This window comes from Hippocampus bargibanti, linkage group LG01 (assembly GCF_051943395.1).
Source record: "Hippocampus bargibanti isolate YZ-2025 linkage group LG01, ASM5194339v1, whole genome shotgun sequence".
NCBI lineage: Eukaryota > Metazoa > Chordata > Actinopteri > Syngnathiformes > Syngnathidae > Hippocampus > Hippocampus bargibanti.
The window spans coordinates 12,204,725-12,221,707 of NC_142734.1; the positions used below are offsets into that span (position 1 = coordinate 12,204,725).

Here is a 16,983-nt window from a genome sequence, read left to right on the forward strand (position 1 = left end):
ACGTGCAAAAATGTGTCCACTCAAGAGCCAAGGTTTTTGTCATTGTCACACGAATTCCAGTACCCACAGAATATTGAGTGTGAGGACTAAAGAGTCGCGCTGAATATTCAGGAAGTCTTGTTTTCGAGTTGATGACGATCCCCACGTCACGTTTGGAACGCCCCTGACCGAGAAAGCGACAGACAATGCATTTTGCGGTACTATGTTTGGTCTGAAAACTTCGTGTTGATGTCGTAATTAGAAGGAAAACGCATAGCTGACGCGATGGTCAATCGTGTGTTGCACCAAGACTACTATTTGATATTCGCTGACACAAATTCCCAGCAGACAAATCAGACCATTTCGCCGTGAATGGCAGTGAATGAGTTATCCTGACAAGGTCAGTAGGGCATGCGGAAGCCAATGCCAGCTGTTTTTGGGCAGTAGGCAGGGTACACCCTGACCTGGTTGCAAGCAAATCACAGGGTACACATAGATTGGTCGTATTCCATGACCATTTCTGGAATGTGCGAGGAAACCGGAATACCCGAAGAAACTCCACGCTGGCACAGAAGGAACAGGCAAACTCTGCACATGAATGCCGGAGTCCAGATTGGAGAGGATGAGGCGGACGTGACAACCAGCCGGCCACTCATGTCGCCATATGAAACAATACATTGACTGGAAAGAATGTATTCTTATGGCTTGTTGCCCTCTCTATACTTGAAGCGCCTGTTTGGACATGGCCGCTCTAAGTATTTAATTCTAATCACATGAAACAAGTCAATTCCCCCATTTTCCAATTTCCCCATTGTGGGACGAATAAAGGTATTCTGAATCCTGAATTCAGAATAACCAAGAAAATATGTTAATGAAAGTTGGTGAGCACCCACCTCACCGAAATAGAACTCACCATGACATGGGTTACAACTGACAGGCAGCAGATAGACATGCAAAAGATCCACCAAAGACTGCATGCAAATGGGGTGCTAAAGACAACTAAGACAACGAGGAACACCTGGACAAAACATGAGTGGCTGAGGGAGCTGATTGGATGACACAGGGGACCGGGTTGATGAGCACACAGGTGTAAAAAAAGGTCACATGACACCAACTACAAGAAAACAAAACATAACAGGAAATCAAACCAAAAACAAATGTAAACAAAAACAACTCGTGTGCAGCTTTAAATCAATGCTGTTTTCTGCAATGTACGTGTACACAAGTACAGTACATTATGTAGTCATTTGAAACAATCCCAAGATGCAAAGAGGATGAGCTCATCTCAATAAAAACAAGATCAGAATGACTTGGCTATTATGATAGACTTGAGACATGTAGAAAAATAAAACTATATTGACACTGCTCAAATTATTATGTATTAACTCGTTCACTGCCAATCCCGCATTTATTCGGGAATTGAAAAATGCTGGTCAGACCTCTGGCAATGTTTTCCCCTCCCACGAGGGGGCAGCGTTTGCCTTTTTTCCATGTTAGCGTTTTGTTACAGCTTCAGCTGTTGTGAGAGCGTAATACAAATCAATATGTATGTATTGTATTGTATTTTGTACAGCCGCCCCTATTACAAGCTCAGATAATTCCAGACTCATATAGTTTTGGAATTAACTCATTCTTTCAGATGAAAGAAGAGAGACTAAGGTTTCTTACGCTGTATTGAATGTTTATGTAGTCCTAAAACTCAATATTCTGTGGGTCTTGCAATTTGAGTGAAAATGACAAAAACTCTGGCACCGGAGACAAATTTTTGCACATCGACAGTGAATGAGTTAAAAAATAACACACACAAATCACACTTGTTGATCAAAATTAGTATTATTGAAGGACAAAAAATCCACGCAGTTCTCAAAGAAATTATTCTAAACACGATGTATTACAGTTTGTTGTGTGTGTGTAAAATAACAATTACACATACAACAATTTGTGTGTTTACATACACCAATTATTTTCTCCTTATTAGTGTTTGGCCTAATTAAAGCAAAAGTACTGATTCCCAGTAAAGTGAAATAAAGTCTTCTGTAAAAAAAAGTAATGCAACGTTGACTCAGACTTCAAATGGCTGGCATGACACAGAACGTCTTTTATCTCACCGAGGGGCTGTCGGAGAGCAATCTGGAAAGGTACGATCAGGGGAAACCTCAAAATGTTCCTCACTCAATTCAGCTGAAAGGCTGCTGTGTGGAAAGTTCTTGTCCTGGAGGGGGGAGTGTGCTGGAGACGCAAGAGTGTTATTCAGCTCTTTCCGGAAGTCTTGTGGTGTTTTCAGGAACCTGACAAAAATCACATGCTCGTTATCAATGCGACCCATATAAAAGGAGATGACAAATAATAAGAAAAACAGACCTGAAGAGGAGTTTTTGTCCTTGCACCTTCTTGATGATGTTGTGTTTGTAATAGTGCCTTAGAGCACGAGACATTTTTTCATAAGTCATATTTTTTCGGTTCTACGGAGGACACGTGTCATCATTAGTACGGCAGGACACCCACTTGTCATTTTTGAATGGCACAAAACCCGGTGCTTACCTTGTGGCGCCCCCACAGACGAGCAAGGCCTTTGGGATCCACCACCCGGAAAACTCCGCTACTGCGGTCTTCCCATCGGATGTATTCTTCATATTGGTCATCACACAGCAACTTGTAGACATAATCCCACAGTAGCCTGCACTCTACTCCATACACAGAAAAAAAGTCAATTAAATGCAAGTACAGTGATCCCTCAGTTTACGAACGCTTTAGCTCACAAACTTTTCGCCTCACGAACATTAAATTCGCGAGCATATAGTCTTGGCTGACTAATTAGTTTTCGGCGGACGAACCATACCACACAGCGCTATGGTGGCTGCGGATGAACACCAAACCACACGGTCGAACAGTGCCATGGACTAGTTCTTTGTCACCACCTTTCTTTGGGTGCAGATGTGGTTTGTTATCGAGTGGAGTACATGTGCTATTATGGGACCGAAAAAGACCCCACCAAAGGTTAGTGTTAAAGGTCACAAAAGAAAATTACTGTCGAGCTGAAGAAGGGCTAAGGGTGTTTCTGTGTTGTCTAAGCAATGGTCTCGGGCAATAGAAGAGGTTGAAAAACTATTGATTTAGATTAATGAAAAACACCTAGAACTCATTTATGGTCACGAGCTATGGGTTGTGTCCGAAAGAACCGAGATCCCGGATGCAAGCGGCCGAAATGAGCTTTCTCCGTAGGGTGTCCGGGCTCTCCCTTAGAGATAAATTGAGAAGCTCAGTCATCCGGGAGGGGCTCAAAGTCGAGCCGCTTCTCCTCCACATCGAGAGGAGCCAGATGAGGTAGCTCGGGCACCTTTCCGGCTTTGGCTTTTACATCTGTTACATGACTTTCAATTTAAGGGAAAAGTTTACATCAGTGGTTTGGTTTATTGATCATTTATCTGTAGTTGTGGCTTTCTTCTTTTATTATTTCAATACGTTTTCTCTTCTCACCTTCAAATCCCATCAAATCCCATCCCTATTAAAAATTGCATTTTCTGCGGACGTCTTTCTCTTGTTTCTATTTGTGATTTTATTTTATTTATTATAGTACCTATACTTGTCTGTGACTGTAAAGTGTCCTTGAGAGCTTTGAAAGGTGCTTAAAATGAAATGTATTATTATTATTATTATTATTATTATTATTATTATTATTATACCGCTTATTCCTCATTAGGGTCGCGGGGGGTGTTGGAGCCTATCTCAGCTGTCTTCGGGCACGAGGCGGGGGACACCCTGAGTCGGTTGCCGGCCAATCGCAGGGCACACAAAGATATACAACAGTCACTCTCACACTCACACCTAGGGACAATTTAGAGTGGTCAATTTGCCTGCCATGCATGTTTTTGGAGTGTGGGAGGAAACAGGAGGACCCGGAGAAAACCCACGCAGGCCCTGGGAGAACATGCAAACTCCACACAGGGAAGCCGGACCGGGACGCGAACCGGCGACCTCTGCACTGTGAAGCCGGTGTGCTAACCACTCGACTACCGGGCCGCCCCTATTATTATTAATATTATTATTATTATTATTATTATTATTATGTTGAGAGTACACTAGTAATGCTAATAACAAAAATTAGATTAACTCATTCACTGCCATTTCCAAATTTATTTGGCAATTGAAAATATGACAGAGATCCATTCCCGAATTTTTTGGGGTTTTGTTTTTTTTTAGAGGGGGTCGATGTACCGATAAAGCGCTGGTCAGACTTCTGGCAATGTTTTTACCCTCCCACGAGGAGCCAGCATTTAGCTTTTGTACAGCCGCCTCCACTTCCACTGCAGATAACTCTTGAACCAAATAAGCCCTGACAAACTTTTTTTCTGATGAAAGAAGAGAGTCTAAGGTTTCTTACGCCGCATTGAATGTTTATGTAGTCCTAAAACTCAATATTCTGTGGGTCCTGCAATTTCAGTGAAAATGACAAAAACCCTGGCACTGGAGTGGACATATTTTGCACGTCTGGCAGTGACTGAGTTAAGAACTAATATACATACTAATTCACAACGACATTGCGTGAAGCATACTACTACAGCAGTGGTTCTTAACCTCAGTTCGATTGAACCCCTGGAGTTCGATGAATCAGTCTCAGGGGTTCGACAGAGCCTCTGCCATGGAGGTTAAGTCCCATCCAACTCAACATGTTAATTCGTGATGACATGCTTGCTTGACCATCACCGGATGGTAAATTTTGTGCACAATAACAAAAAAAATTGTTTACTTTTTTTTCGTTTTTAACAAATGTGTTTTTATGTGGTGAATGTGAAAAAAAATATATAATAACATTTTTTTCACCAACGAAGCGTTCAGAGAATGTACAGATGAACTGTTTGGGTGCAGTGCCTCTAACAAGGTGAAGAACCACTGTACAAGAGAATTAAGAGAAGGAAAAAAATCAGCTTGTTAGATGTAAATGCTGTCAACAAATAATAAAAGCACACAACAGGCCCGTAAAAAATAGATATCGTGTGGAGTGCTGTTCATCTCTACAAATGATTTTAAGAACCCCTTTGCAGCTCCACTGCAGCAAAATAGAAAAACAATGCTTTACTGTTGAACACTCAAAATTGTCCCTAGGTATGAGTATGAGAGCAGATGGTTGTTTGTCTCTGGCTGGCAACCAATTCAGGGTGTCCCCTGCCTCGTGCCTGAAGACAGCTAGGATAGACTCCCGCGACCCTCGTGAGGATAATGCGGTCCGGAAAATAAATGAATGAATGCTCTACTGTTTGGCCATATCAAATCCATCAGAGATAACATTTAGCCAGAAGAGGACAACAGAGAGAAGTAGTTGGAAGGGGAGTTGGATGAGTTCACATCGAGACTTATGGGGAATTCCTTTTTTTCACAATTTTGACGCCCCCTGTTAAATGCCCTTAGCATGTAACTATCTGGTCTTATGGCCGAGTCCTTAGGGCCTCCCAATTACAATTTTAGAATCTAATAACAACACAGGCAGCCCAGTAGTTGAGTAGTTATCACGCTGACTTCACAGTGCATAGGTCGTGAGTTCAAATCCCCCTCCGGACCTCTCTGTGTGGAGTTTGCATGTTCTCTTCAAGCCCTCCGGTTTCCTTCCACATTCCAGAAACATGTATGGCAGGATGATTGAACCCTCAAAATTGTCCCTAGGTGTGAGTGCGGATGGATTATTTTCTCTGTGTGCCCCGGAATTGGGTGGCAACCAATTCAGGGTGTCCTCCGCCTAGTGCCTGAAAACAGCTGGGACAGGCTACAGCACCCCCCGCGACCCTAGTGAGGATTAAACGGACTGGAAGATGAATGAACAACACAACTGCAGTGTTACATATGTGACAACATTCAATGATTATTGAATGTTGACCACAAGAGGGGCGGCCCGGCAGTGGAGTGGTTAGCACACCGGCATCACAGTGCAGAGGTCGCCGGTTTGCGCTCTGGTCCGGCCTCCCTGTGTGGAGTTTGCATGTTCTCCCCGGGCCCGCGTGCGTTTTCTCCGGGTCCTCCGGTTTCCTCCCACACTCCAAAAACATGCATCGCAGGCAGATTGACCACTCCAAATCGTCCCTAGGTGTGAGTTTGAGAGTGACTGTTGTACGTCTTTGTGTGCCCTGCGATTGTCTGGCAACCAATTCAGGGTGTCCCCCGCCTCGTGCCCGAAGACAGCTGAGATAGGCTCCAGCACCCCCCGCGACCCTAATGAGGAATAAGCGGTACGGAAAATGGATGGATGGATGGACCACTAGAGGAAGCCCCATGTGCCACCACACTTAGAGAATCTAAAGAATCATTGATTTGTATATAGTACAGTACTGTATGTTCCTTTGGGTGTCAACACGTCTAACAGGAAGTAAAAAGGTTTCTTTCTCAAACTGATGGCAGGTTTCCCACACAGCCTGGAGCTGTATTCCAGTTTGAATCTTGGAAGTGTTTTCACGATGAAGAAATTATGCCTTACCTGGCAAGCAACCGTCAGGTCTGAGCACCTGCATTTGATGCTTCTCTTGGCAAGTCAGATTGAGAGGTTCCTCTGTAAGTGTTTCAGTTTCATCTTTGATGTTTTATTTTGATTTTTTTTGTGGAGATACAGAAACAGAGAATCAGACAGAGTGGGACAAAAGTCACAAACATGCCACAACCCTTTGAACTCAAAGGAATGTGAAGTGCATTTGAAATCTGAGCAGCCATGGGGAGTAAAACTTTTTTTTTCTGGGAGGGGTGTAAAAAGGGTGTAACATCATAAACTGTAAGGGCATTTATGACTCCTGAAATTTAAATGTTGCTCATTTTTCAACCATGCTTGGCACACATTCCACTTCTTTTTTTTTACTTGCCATTGGTAGTCAATGTTTGAAACGTGTGTAGATTCACAAAGTTTTATGGTGAGTTAGAAATTCAGAACAACATAATTTAGAGGGGCTTTTGGTAACATAATGGATACATAATTCAGAGGGGCTTTTTGGTAACAGTTTTACATGCTGACAGGTTAATGTGTGACATTGTTAATCATCAAACTGTTACACTATTTCTTCAGACTTAAATCCTCACACTAACACCAACAAAGCAGGGATTTTTAAAGTTTTATCAAAAGTTCCCAAAAGAAAATCACTTGAGGAGGTCAGATTTATTTTTTCAATGTTTGCTCAAAATGTATTTCATGTGATCACTAGGAGCAGTATGTTGTCAAGACACACCACACATACATTCTGAAGCGACTGATTAGTACTGTTTTGAAGAGAAATGCAAATATGGCTGACCTTGCATGTTGTCTGTGAAGGGAGACAGGGACTTTTCAGTTTCTGGGACAGACACTGGAGGCCTCTCTGCGCTTTGGTTGTGAGACCTTTTTGGGGGTTCACATACAACACTCCTCCGTTGATTGATCACACATTGCAGGATCTCATACAAAACATCGCCTGTCGACAAGCAAGTGTTACATATGCTGCTGTAAAATGAGTTAGTCGTGCATAAGACTTGTGTTCAGCTCAGTGACATGCGGTGAGGTTCATGGCTGGTGAGGCACTGACGTCATCACAGTCAGATTTACAAACATGAACTCTACAGAGTAGCTTATTCACCATTTGATTGGCAACAGTTAACGTGTTTTGTTTAAAATGTAATGTCAGCATTCTTTACATATACAAACCGTAGCATGGAAAAAAAAAAAGAATTAAAAAACTATCGTGTTACCTTTACTTATAAATGAAGTCCATTCGCCGCTACTTCTTAAGAAAGGCATCGATAACTTATTTATCTTCCTTCCTTATCTTTCTTCAGTTTTAAAAGTCTCTCTGTCTCAATTGAAATCACTGCGAGTGAGGAAAGTCGTCCTTGATCAGTCCTGTTCCGATTGCATGTTTTCAGTCTTTTCAGTGCTGAGAATGACCTCTCCGCTGATGCTGTAGTAGATGAACAGTGAGCATGAGCTGAGCAACTTTGTCGCCTCAGGAATAGTTTCAATGAGATCCTACTGAGCCAAGAAGCTGAGAAGCTGTCCAGGAGATTTACATGCATCCATCACCGTTTGTGAGCTATACAGTCCGGTGTTGGTCTTCCTTTAATTATTATCTCCTGCTTCGGTTGAAAGTCCAGTTTAGAAAATTCTTTCAATTTAGATATATAATCCTCCATTCTGAAAATAAGCCCAAGCAACACGAATAAAATGACTGGATTGTTGCACTTAACTTGCTAACTGTTTACAGTAGCTTGGTGTCACTAATTCTATTATTCTGCAGCCGAGGAGTTGCAAAAAGAATCTCTGGAATCACCCACCCCATCACAGCACCCCTGTCATGAGGCAGGAGAACTGTGTGCCTCATCTATGCACAGAATTTTGATAAAAAAATAAAATAAAATAAAATAAACACTGTAGTACAGTATTTATAAAGTACAGAGACTACATTATATACACCAGCTAAACTGGAGACATTTAGTTCATATACTAAACGTTTTTGAACACTTTAATAGCGATTTGCAGAGGGACAGCAATGCGGTCTCACTGCAGAGCAAGGCAGCAGAGTTCGCAGTCTTTGTGCAATCCATGGTGAGGCTCAGCCGGCTGCTGCCTCACCGCTCGTCTCTACTTAGTATTTGAACGGTAAATGTGAAAATTTGGCGATTTTGAAAAAAAATGGTGACGTTAAATGGACAAGAACTTTATAGTACAAATCACTAAATAAATATAACTGTTTAATTTATTTTTTCATTGGATATTTCCATGATGACAGGTGAGGCATGGCCTCACCTGCCTCCCCTGACTGCACGTCACTGGTTCAGCTATACCTGAACTGGGGCAGCGGTGTCGGAAGTCCTCCTTCGTGAGCAGACACAGAGCTCGGCCATTCATCTCAAATTGTCCCTTCTGAGGTTGTCGTAGTGAGTATTCCTTGTGAGCCCAGTGAAGCCAAAGGGAGACATCGTCCCTGTTCCACAAAGATGGATTTATTCCTGTTGGCATAAAATACAAGTGTCACTTGAAAAAGACTCAATCCAGAATTGGAGGACAACGGAGAATGAGCATTTAAAAAAATACCCTTTTATTATTCCTGTTTTTTAAATATAAAAACATGCTTACAAATAGTAAAAACACTTAAAATCAATATGAAATAATTGTAGATTTTGATTTGCCCAAGTCAACCATCAATGGTGGGTGCCATTGGCTTTGTTTGTGTCACGTCTGAACGAGGTGTGGCAACAGATCTCGTCGGACAAATCCAAAATACTCGATGGAGACAGGAATAGGTTCAAAAGAGGCTTTACTGAGACACGCAGGGCGAAACGGAAAAGCGAGGCAACAACTGCAAAGAGGGACCAACCTGCGTACTGCGAGGTTACAAGAGCGTGGAATGCGGAAATACACCGGCGAATACCAAATCGAACCGGGTGACTTTTATAGCCAGAAGGCACAATCAATGGATTGGGATCAGGTGCGCGAGCCCGGAGGAGCAGGTAGGGTAGGGGCGCGCACCTGACGTCAATCAGGATGTGACATTGCCCCCCCCCCTCAACGGACGCCCCCTGGCGGCCCACCCGGTTTGGAATGATGAGCCGAGTGGAATGCTCGGGTGAGTGATGGGTCAACAATGCAGGAGCGGGGGATCCACTGACGTTCTTCCGGCCCGTAGCCCTCCCAGTCGACCAGATATTGCAAGCCCCTGCCCATGCGCCGTTAGTCCTGTATCTCCCGCACAGTGTATACTGGGTTGCCGTCCACCATCCGGGGAGGGGGGGGGGGGGGACGGGAGCTGGAGCTAGGGAGCTAGTTTCCACCGGCTTGAGGAAGGACACATGGAAGACCGGGTGGACCTTCATCGTGGGTGGCAGCCGGAGCCTGACAGAGACTAGGCTGAGGACGGCCTCAATAGGGAAGGGGCCCACGAAACGCGGCCCCAATTTGGCTGACGTCCCTGCCAACCTTGTGGACAGCCACACCTCCTGCCCGACCTGGTAGACCGGTGCCTGGCGGTGACGACGATCCGCGATGTGCTGATTCTGGGACGCCGTGCGCGACAGGGCGGCTCTGGTCTCCTTCCACACCCGATGGGCCCGTCTGAGGTGGTGTTGAATGGATGGGACCTCCACCTGGCCCTCCTGGGTGGGGAACAGCGGCAGCTGATAACCACAGGCAAACATGAAATGAGACCGACCTGTGGCTGAGGAGACCAGGGTGTTGTGTGCGTACTCCACCCACGGCAAGTGGAGAGCCCACGACGCTGGACGGTGGAGGCACACACACCGGAGAGCCACTTCCAGGCCGTTGGACTGAGGGTGGTAGCCAGACGACAAGCTCGCCGACGCCCCTATGGACCGACAGAAACGTTTCCATACCTTGGACACGAACTGCGGTCCCCGGTCCGACACGCCGGAATCCCGTGGAAACGGACGACGTGGTTAACAAGGAGCTGGGCCGTCTCGATGGCGGACGGCAACCTGGTTAACGGGATGAAGTGGGCCGACTTGGAGAAGCGGTCCACCACAGTGAGGACGACCGTCTTGCCACGGGAAGAGGGAAGGCCCGTGACGAAGTCCAGGGACATGTGGGACCAAGGTCGGGAGGGGACTGGTAGTGGCTGGAGAAGTCCCACCGGGGGTTGATGGGAGACCTTCCCACAGGCGCAGGCTGGGCATGCCTTCACGTAGTCCGCGATGTCCTTCCTGTATTCCGGCCACCAGAACCGCTGGGCTGTAAGGTGGACCGTCCTGTTGACTCCAGGGTGACCGGCGACCCTGGAGGCGTGTCCCCAGTGCAGCACCTCAGCGCACAGTGTGGGAGGGATGAATAGGCGATCCACCGGGCAACCCTTGGGAACCGGGTTGCCACCTTGGGCCTCCTGAACCTTCTCCTAAGGTTGCCCAGGATGTGTTGCGCCGGCAGGATGTTGGTGATGACCTCATCCTTCTCTGCCGGCTCGTGAATGCGTGATAGGGCATCCGGTTTGGTACACAAGAACCTGGCGGACCGAATGGCCGCCAGGTTCTCGGTGAACACTGTGAAGGGATGTTTAGCCCCTTCAAGCCAGTGTCTCCCCTCCTGCAAAGCCAAGATGACCGCCAGCAGTTCCCGAATTCCCACGTCATAGTTGGCTACCGCAGGGCTGAGACGGCGGGAGAAGAAGGTGCATGGGTAGAGCTTCTGGTCAACCGGAGAGCGCTGGGATAATACCGCCCCCACCCCGGACTCCGATGTGTCCACCTCTAGCGCGAACGCGTGGTCCGGGTCAGGGTGGCGTAATACAGGGGGGTTAGTGAAGGCACGTCGGAGGCGGTTAAACGCCCCCTCCGCGTCGGGTGTCCACCTAAAGGGAACCTTAGTGAGTGAGACTGGTTAGGGGAAGTGCCTTCTGTCTATAATCACGGATGAAGTGGCGGTAGAAATTGGCAAACCCCAAAAATCGCTGGAGTTGTTTGCACGTCTTGGGGGTCGGCCATTCTACCACCGCTTTCGTCTTGGCGGGATCGGCCCGAAGTTGCCCCTGCTCCACGATGAACCCTAGAAACGACAGAGAACGGACGTGGAACTCGCACTTCTCTGCCTTCACGTAGAACCAGTTTTGCAGAAGCCGCGCCAGGACCGGTCAGACATGCTGTCGATGTTGTTCTGCAGACTTGGAGAAAATGAGAATGCCGTCCAGATAGACGACGATGAACACATGATTGAGCACATCATTGACTAGATTTTGAAAAACGGCGGGAGCGTTGGTAAGTCCGAACGGCATCACCATGTATTCAAAATGCCCCAAGGGCGTTTTGAATGCCGTCTTCCATTCGTCCCCCTCTCTGACGCGAACTAGATGGTAGCCAGTTTAGTGAATATGGTGGCAGATTGGAGGGGTGCGAAGGCCGAATCCATGAGGGGGAGCGGATACTTGTTACGGATGGTGACGTCGTTCAGACCCCGGTAATCGACACACGGATGCAGGGTCTTGTCCTTTTCAATAAAAAAGAACCCCACGCCGAGCGGAGAACGTGAGAGTCTGATGAGTCCCGTCGCGAGGGAGGTGTCAATGTGTGTGCGCAGGGCCTCTTGTTCCGGGTGAGAGATGTGATAGAGTCTGGAGTCCGGGAGTGGAGCCCCGGGCTGTAGGTCTATGGCGCAGTCATACGGTCGGTGAGGTGGCAGGGATTGTGCGCGGTCTTTGCTGAATGCCTGCCGAAGATCGTGGTAGCATGGCGGCACACCCTCGAGACAAATCTCCTTGGGCGAGCCGCCACGGGAGACGTCGTGCCCTGCCGTAGCCGACCGCAGACAGTTAGAGTAACAGTGGGGGCTCCAGCCCTGTATGGTGGGGCCCTCCCAAAAGATGGAAGAGCCATGGGTGCTGAGCCATGGGAGGCCCAGCACGAGCGGTACGTTGAGGGAGGGCATGAGAAGGACACGGCGATGCTGGACGTGGTTGCCCGACAGCCGGAGTTTGAGAGGTGCGGTGATGCGGGTAACCCTGGCTCAAAGTCGGCCGTCCAGGTCGAGAATCTCTTTGGGGCCAGTTAGCTTCTCAATGTTGCAGCACAACGACGACGCCAGTTGGGGGTCGATGAAGCACCCGGCAGCCCCAGAATCCACTAATGCCCGTAACGCCAGGGAATTGGACGGGCCAATCAACTCGCCATCCAATTACAACCGCGTAACGGGCATCGTCCTCGATGACCCCGACGGGGACCGCTGTCGCTGTTTGGGACGGGACTTGCCGGCACCGGGAGTCTTCGGCGGGGGCCTTGAGTATGATGTCCTCCGGGGTTAGCGCGATCGCTCCCGCCCCCCACCTGCATCGGCTCGTGGCTCCCCTCCTGACTACGGGCCCTCTCGCAGCTGCTAGGTGAGGACATACGACGCCGGATCCCGGGTTCGCCCGCCTGCTGGCCGCCTTGCTCACGCTTAGTCTCCCGGAGACGAGCGTCGAGGCAGAGGACAACGCTGACCAGTTCGTTGAGAGTTGTGCCCGTATCGCGGGTCGCCGACTCGTCCTTGAGAGCAGCGGTGAGTCCGCAGCGGAACACTCCTCTCAGCGCTCAATCGTTGTAGCCACTCTGGACGGCCAGGATGCGGAAGGCGATGGCATATTCGGCAGCTAAACTCGTACCTTGCGTGCAGTCCAGGAGTAGCCCCTCTGCTTCGCACTCAGTTACCGGGTGGCGGAACACCTGGCGGAACTCGACCGGGTATGACGCGCAGAGTTCGGGTTGGGACTCCCGGACCGCCAACACCCAGGACACCGCCTGGTCCGTGAGCAGGCTGGTGATGAACGCAACCTTGGCCTCATTGCTACCGTACATGGAGGGTTGTTGGTCGAACACCAACGAGCACTGCATTAGAAAATGGGCGCAGCGCCTGGGCTCACCTCCGTAACGCGCTGGGTGTGGCAGGGGAAGACCGCGACGGGTTATTGACGAGGCGGGGGGTCCCGTCAAAGTCGCGGCGCGTGTCTCAACCTCTTCAAAGCATTGAGCCAGCATGGAAAACGTACCGCGGAGCTCTGTGATCTCTTGTTCCAGCTGGTTCAAGCTGTCCGTTTGGTGAAACAATGCGGACATGAACGTGTCTCCATCGGGAGGATTCATCGTGGCCGGTGTATTCTGTCACGTCCGAACGAGGTATGGCAACAGATCTCGTCGGACAGAAAGGAGAGCTGAATCCAAAATACTCGATGGAGACAGGAATAGGTTCAAAAGTGGCTTTACTGAGACACGCAGGGAACAAACATAAAGTGGTCAAACGGAAAAGCGAGGAAAGAACTGCAGAGAGGGCCCAACATGCGTACTGCGAGGCGACAAGAGCGTGGAATGCGGAAATACACAGGCGAATACCAAGCCTAACCGGGTGACTTTTATAGCCAGAAGGCTCAATCAGTGGATTGGGATCAGGTGGGTGAGCCCGGAGGAGCAGGTAGGGGAGGGGCGCGCACCTGACGTCAATCAGGATGTGACAGTTTTGCTACAATCCAATAACATTTAGGCACCTAAAGGACAACCGACGTCACTTTTTTGTTTTTTAACTCACATCAGAAAAATGTTTGATAGCATCTAAAATACCCAAAACACGCAGTATGATATTTTTAGTCAAATGCAAAACACCAATAAAAATGACTTAAAGTGTCCAAAGTCTGCAAAAAAATTGAGCTGCGAATTGGGCACTTTCAGAGAGTCCCGCCCCCAGTTCGTGACATCACGCCAAGACGTCTTGCATTGCTGGAGGATCCAAACAATGGCTTCATATTCAGAGAATATGCTTTCTTGTTACACATCCAGTTATGAATATGATTCAAATAGTTCTGAAGAGGAAAGCATACATGTTTGCAATGGATTAAATAATTTATTCCATGCCATTTTGAGGCAACATTCGGGCAACAATGGATCACTAGAAAAGAGGCACAAAATGGCGACCTCCAGTGGCCACCTCCACTTCCACAGGCTGATAAATTCCTTATATGGAGCTTGGACTCCCTCTTCTGGCGGCTTTTGGGTGCAACACGGTTCTTAGACCAAACATGTACAGCAAAATACATTGACGTGATGGAAGGACGCTACAATGCGTCTTTTTTACGGTCAGGGGGCGGTCCTTTCATGACGTCACGTACAGACTCGTCACCAACTCGAAAACAAGACTTCCTGAATATTCAGTGCGAGTCTTAAACATAAAATATAGCTATATGCGATGGAATCTTATTAAAATACGCTCAGTAGAAGTCATTTGAAGCCATTTTACAAATTATGGACGCACCTTGTTCGGAGACGTCGGTTGTCCTTTAAACTGCATTGCTACATTTATTTTCAATGACTACATTAAGTATGTTTGATTTTATTTTCATGGGTAGCCATTTTTAGTATTGAGTATTTTGAAATTCCAGTAACACGATTTTATATTAATTCTAATGCTCATAGTTGCTTCCAAAAAACTACATGAGAAGTCCAAGATGGCCCGAGTAGGCAGCCGTCAGCAAGTGCTCTCATGAGCCTTGCTTTTTTTTGTTGTTTTTGTCTTGTTTTGTGTTTTCTTTTGTTACTTTGTGTTGTTGGGCGTCGTGTGGAATGGATAGATTGTTTTTCAGCATTTTTGACCATGACATTCATCAAGGAGGAGACTGTGCTGAGCGGTTGCGCCTTTTCGGCAGCATGAATATGCCAGTACTGTTTTTGAATGGGAGGAATGTCGGTGCCATTCGACTGCCATCGCTGGACATCAAAGGGGCCATTGTGTTGATTTTGCGCCTGTAATGGTCAGCATCTTCACACCCCCGCTTTGTTCAGCGGAAAGGTCGATGCTGTTGGACAGTCTGCGGCTGGAAGGATGCATGGCTTGAGGAGCCCGCGATAAGAAGAAAGGAGTGTCAGCGCAGAGCGTCTGTGGAACTGTTGCGGCTTGGAATTGAATTTGGAATTGGAATTGCTACAGCTGCGTGTTTGCTTTCAACATTTAGCTTGTAGTCGACGTGCACGTTCCACCATGATGTCCCTGATCCACTGGTGGAAAGACGCTTTGATCCTCTCATCTTTCATCTAGAACTGCTTCATGTCATCACAAAGAGGGTACAGCAAGTCCTGAAGAATGAATGACTCTCGGTGTCTTTGTATTGTCATATTATTTGTTATTTAGTTTTTTTTTTTTTGTTCTTTTGACTTCAAGACGGCGCCGCGACAGTGGCTGCCTTTCCAGCAGCTCATGTATTTCTTTTTTCTACTTTCATTCCTTTCATCACTTTGCTGCTGTGAAATGTAAATTTCTCCACTGTGAGACTAATAAAGGCAAATCCAATCCAATCCAATCCATGCTCACTCTGTTAGCTGTTATGGAAGGAATCACTTTGATTTTGCCCTTTTTTCTGACCATGAGTGACAGGCTTGATTTGAGTGACGTGTCCCATTATGGCAGAAATTCGAAAATGTTGAAATAATGTGAAAAAAATGTAAGACTTACTATCGATCTATCCATGGTCAAAGCAATTATCTTAATTATCGTCTACTTTTTTCTCTTCTTCAGTATGGTTATTCAGGTTTGACTAACAGAGACACAACTTTAGCCCACCATTGTATTTTTAAAAACTCTTAACAATTACACAGTGGACATATCAATAAAATCAAAACAACGAAAATGTATTTAAAACTTCATATCATATGTTGATGATACAGCATGTAATTTGTCCATCATGAGGAAAGTACAAGAGGGACAGAAAAAGATTTTAGTTGGTGCTCAAGAACTATTTGGCATTTAAAATTTTATCGAAATACCTTTTACTATATTCGTGGTTACATTTTTTTAGACAACAAGTGTGTGGTACTTTATTTTGTGTACGTATTATTTAAACAGTTTATGTATGTGTATGGGGGGCGGGCATAAAATTGTAGTGGATATGTCATGCACGAAAGGATAAATAATTGAACTCACGGAGCTGTCCGGGAAGATGCCACAGATCATCATGTGAGGTTGAGCTCACGTTTGAAATCTTGTCTTGTTGAATGTGATGCGCAAGGATTTGCGTTTCATTCATTAAAGTGGAGGCGCTTGGTTTTTGACGCGCTTCCTGAAATAAGGTATTAAAATCCATAATACTACAATAATTATTACAGGTATTTCCCCCAAAACCAACACAACATAATGTCCCGAAAGAGACAAACTCACCTTCGCCAACAATGACATAGACATGATGTTCCGGATGAACATATCAGTTTGAGGCTGCTCCCAAATCAAGAAATGAACAAGCGCACAGAAGCATTTGTAATTTGTTTTTTTCCAAGAATACGACCTACTTCTTTTCGAATCCAACCCTTCCGGGAAATGAAAAACGAAACAAAGATCGTAATCCCCAGTGGATGTGCACAAATTAATCTGATTGGACAAAACTATTTCACTTGTCATTATTGTGATAATAGTGCTAAAATATCACGAACAGTTTATTTTATCCGGCTGGTCATATGTACATAAGTACAGTATTACATTCACAACGTTGAAGTGTCTGCAATCAGAATGGCACTTTTGTAACGACCATAAAATTGAGCATGTTGGATTTT

General features: G+C 46.5%; 1 protein-coding gene across 5 annotated transcripts; it reads right to left on the reverse strand.

The window, feature by feature from the left end:
- Positions 1 to 1,056: 1,056 nt before the first annotated feature.
- Positions 1,057 to 16,865, reverse strand: etv7 (ETS variant transcription factor 7). 5 transcript variants are annotated; one of them, XM_088996566.1, is made up of 8 exons: positions 16,595 to 16,865; positions 16,361 to 16,524; positions 8,767 to 8,931; positions 7,242 to 7,400; positions 6,443 to 6,535; positions 2,521 to 2,663; positions 2,341 to 2,441; positions 1,063 to 2,267 (listed from the first exon to the last, which is right to left on the reverse strand). In XM_088996566.1, exons 2-8 carry the CDS (start codon positions 16,518 to 16,520, stop codon positions 2,084 to 2,086), a joined length of 1,005 nt encoding a protein of 334 aa, XP_088852692.1. In that variant the 5' UTR covers positions 16,521 to 16,524; positions 16,595 to 16,865; the 3' UTR covers positions 1,063 to 2,083. The 5 variants fall into 5 exon arrangements, with proteins under 5 accessions (XP_088852706.1, XP_088852700.1, XP_088852692.1 ...); XM_088996549.1 differs by having other exon boundaries at positions 1,066 to 2,267; positions 16,361 to 16,496; positions 16,595 to 16,860; XM_088996580.1 differs by lacking the exons at positions 16,361 to 16,524; positions 16,595 to 16,865 and adding an exon at positions 13,446 to 13,713 and having other exon boundaries at positions 1,057 to 2,267.
- Between the last annotated feature and the right edge of the window lie 118 nt (positions 16,866 to 16,983).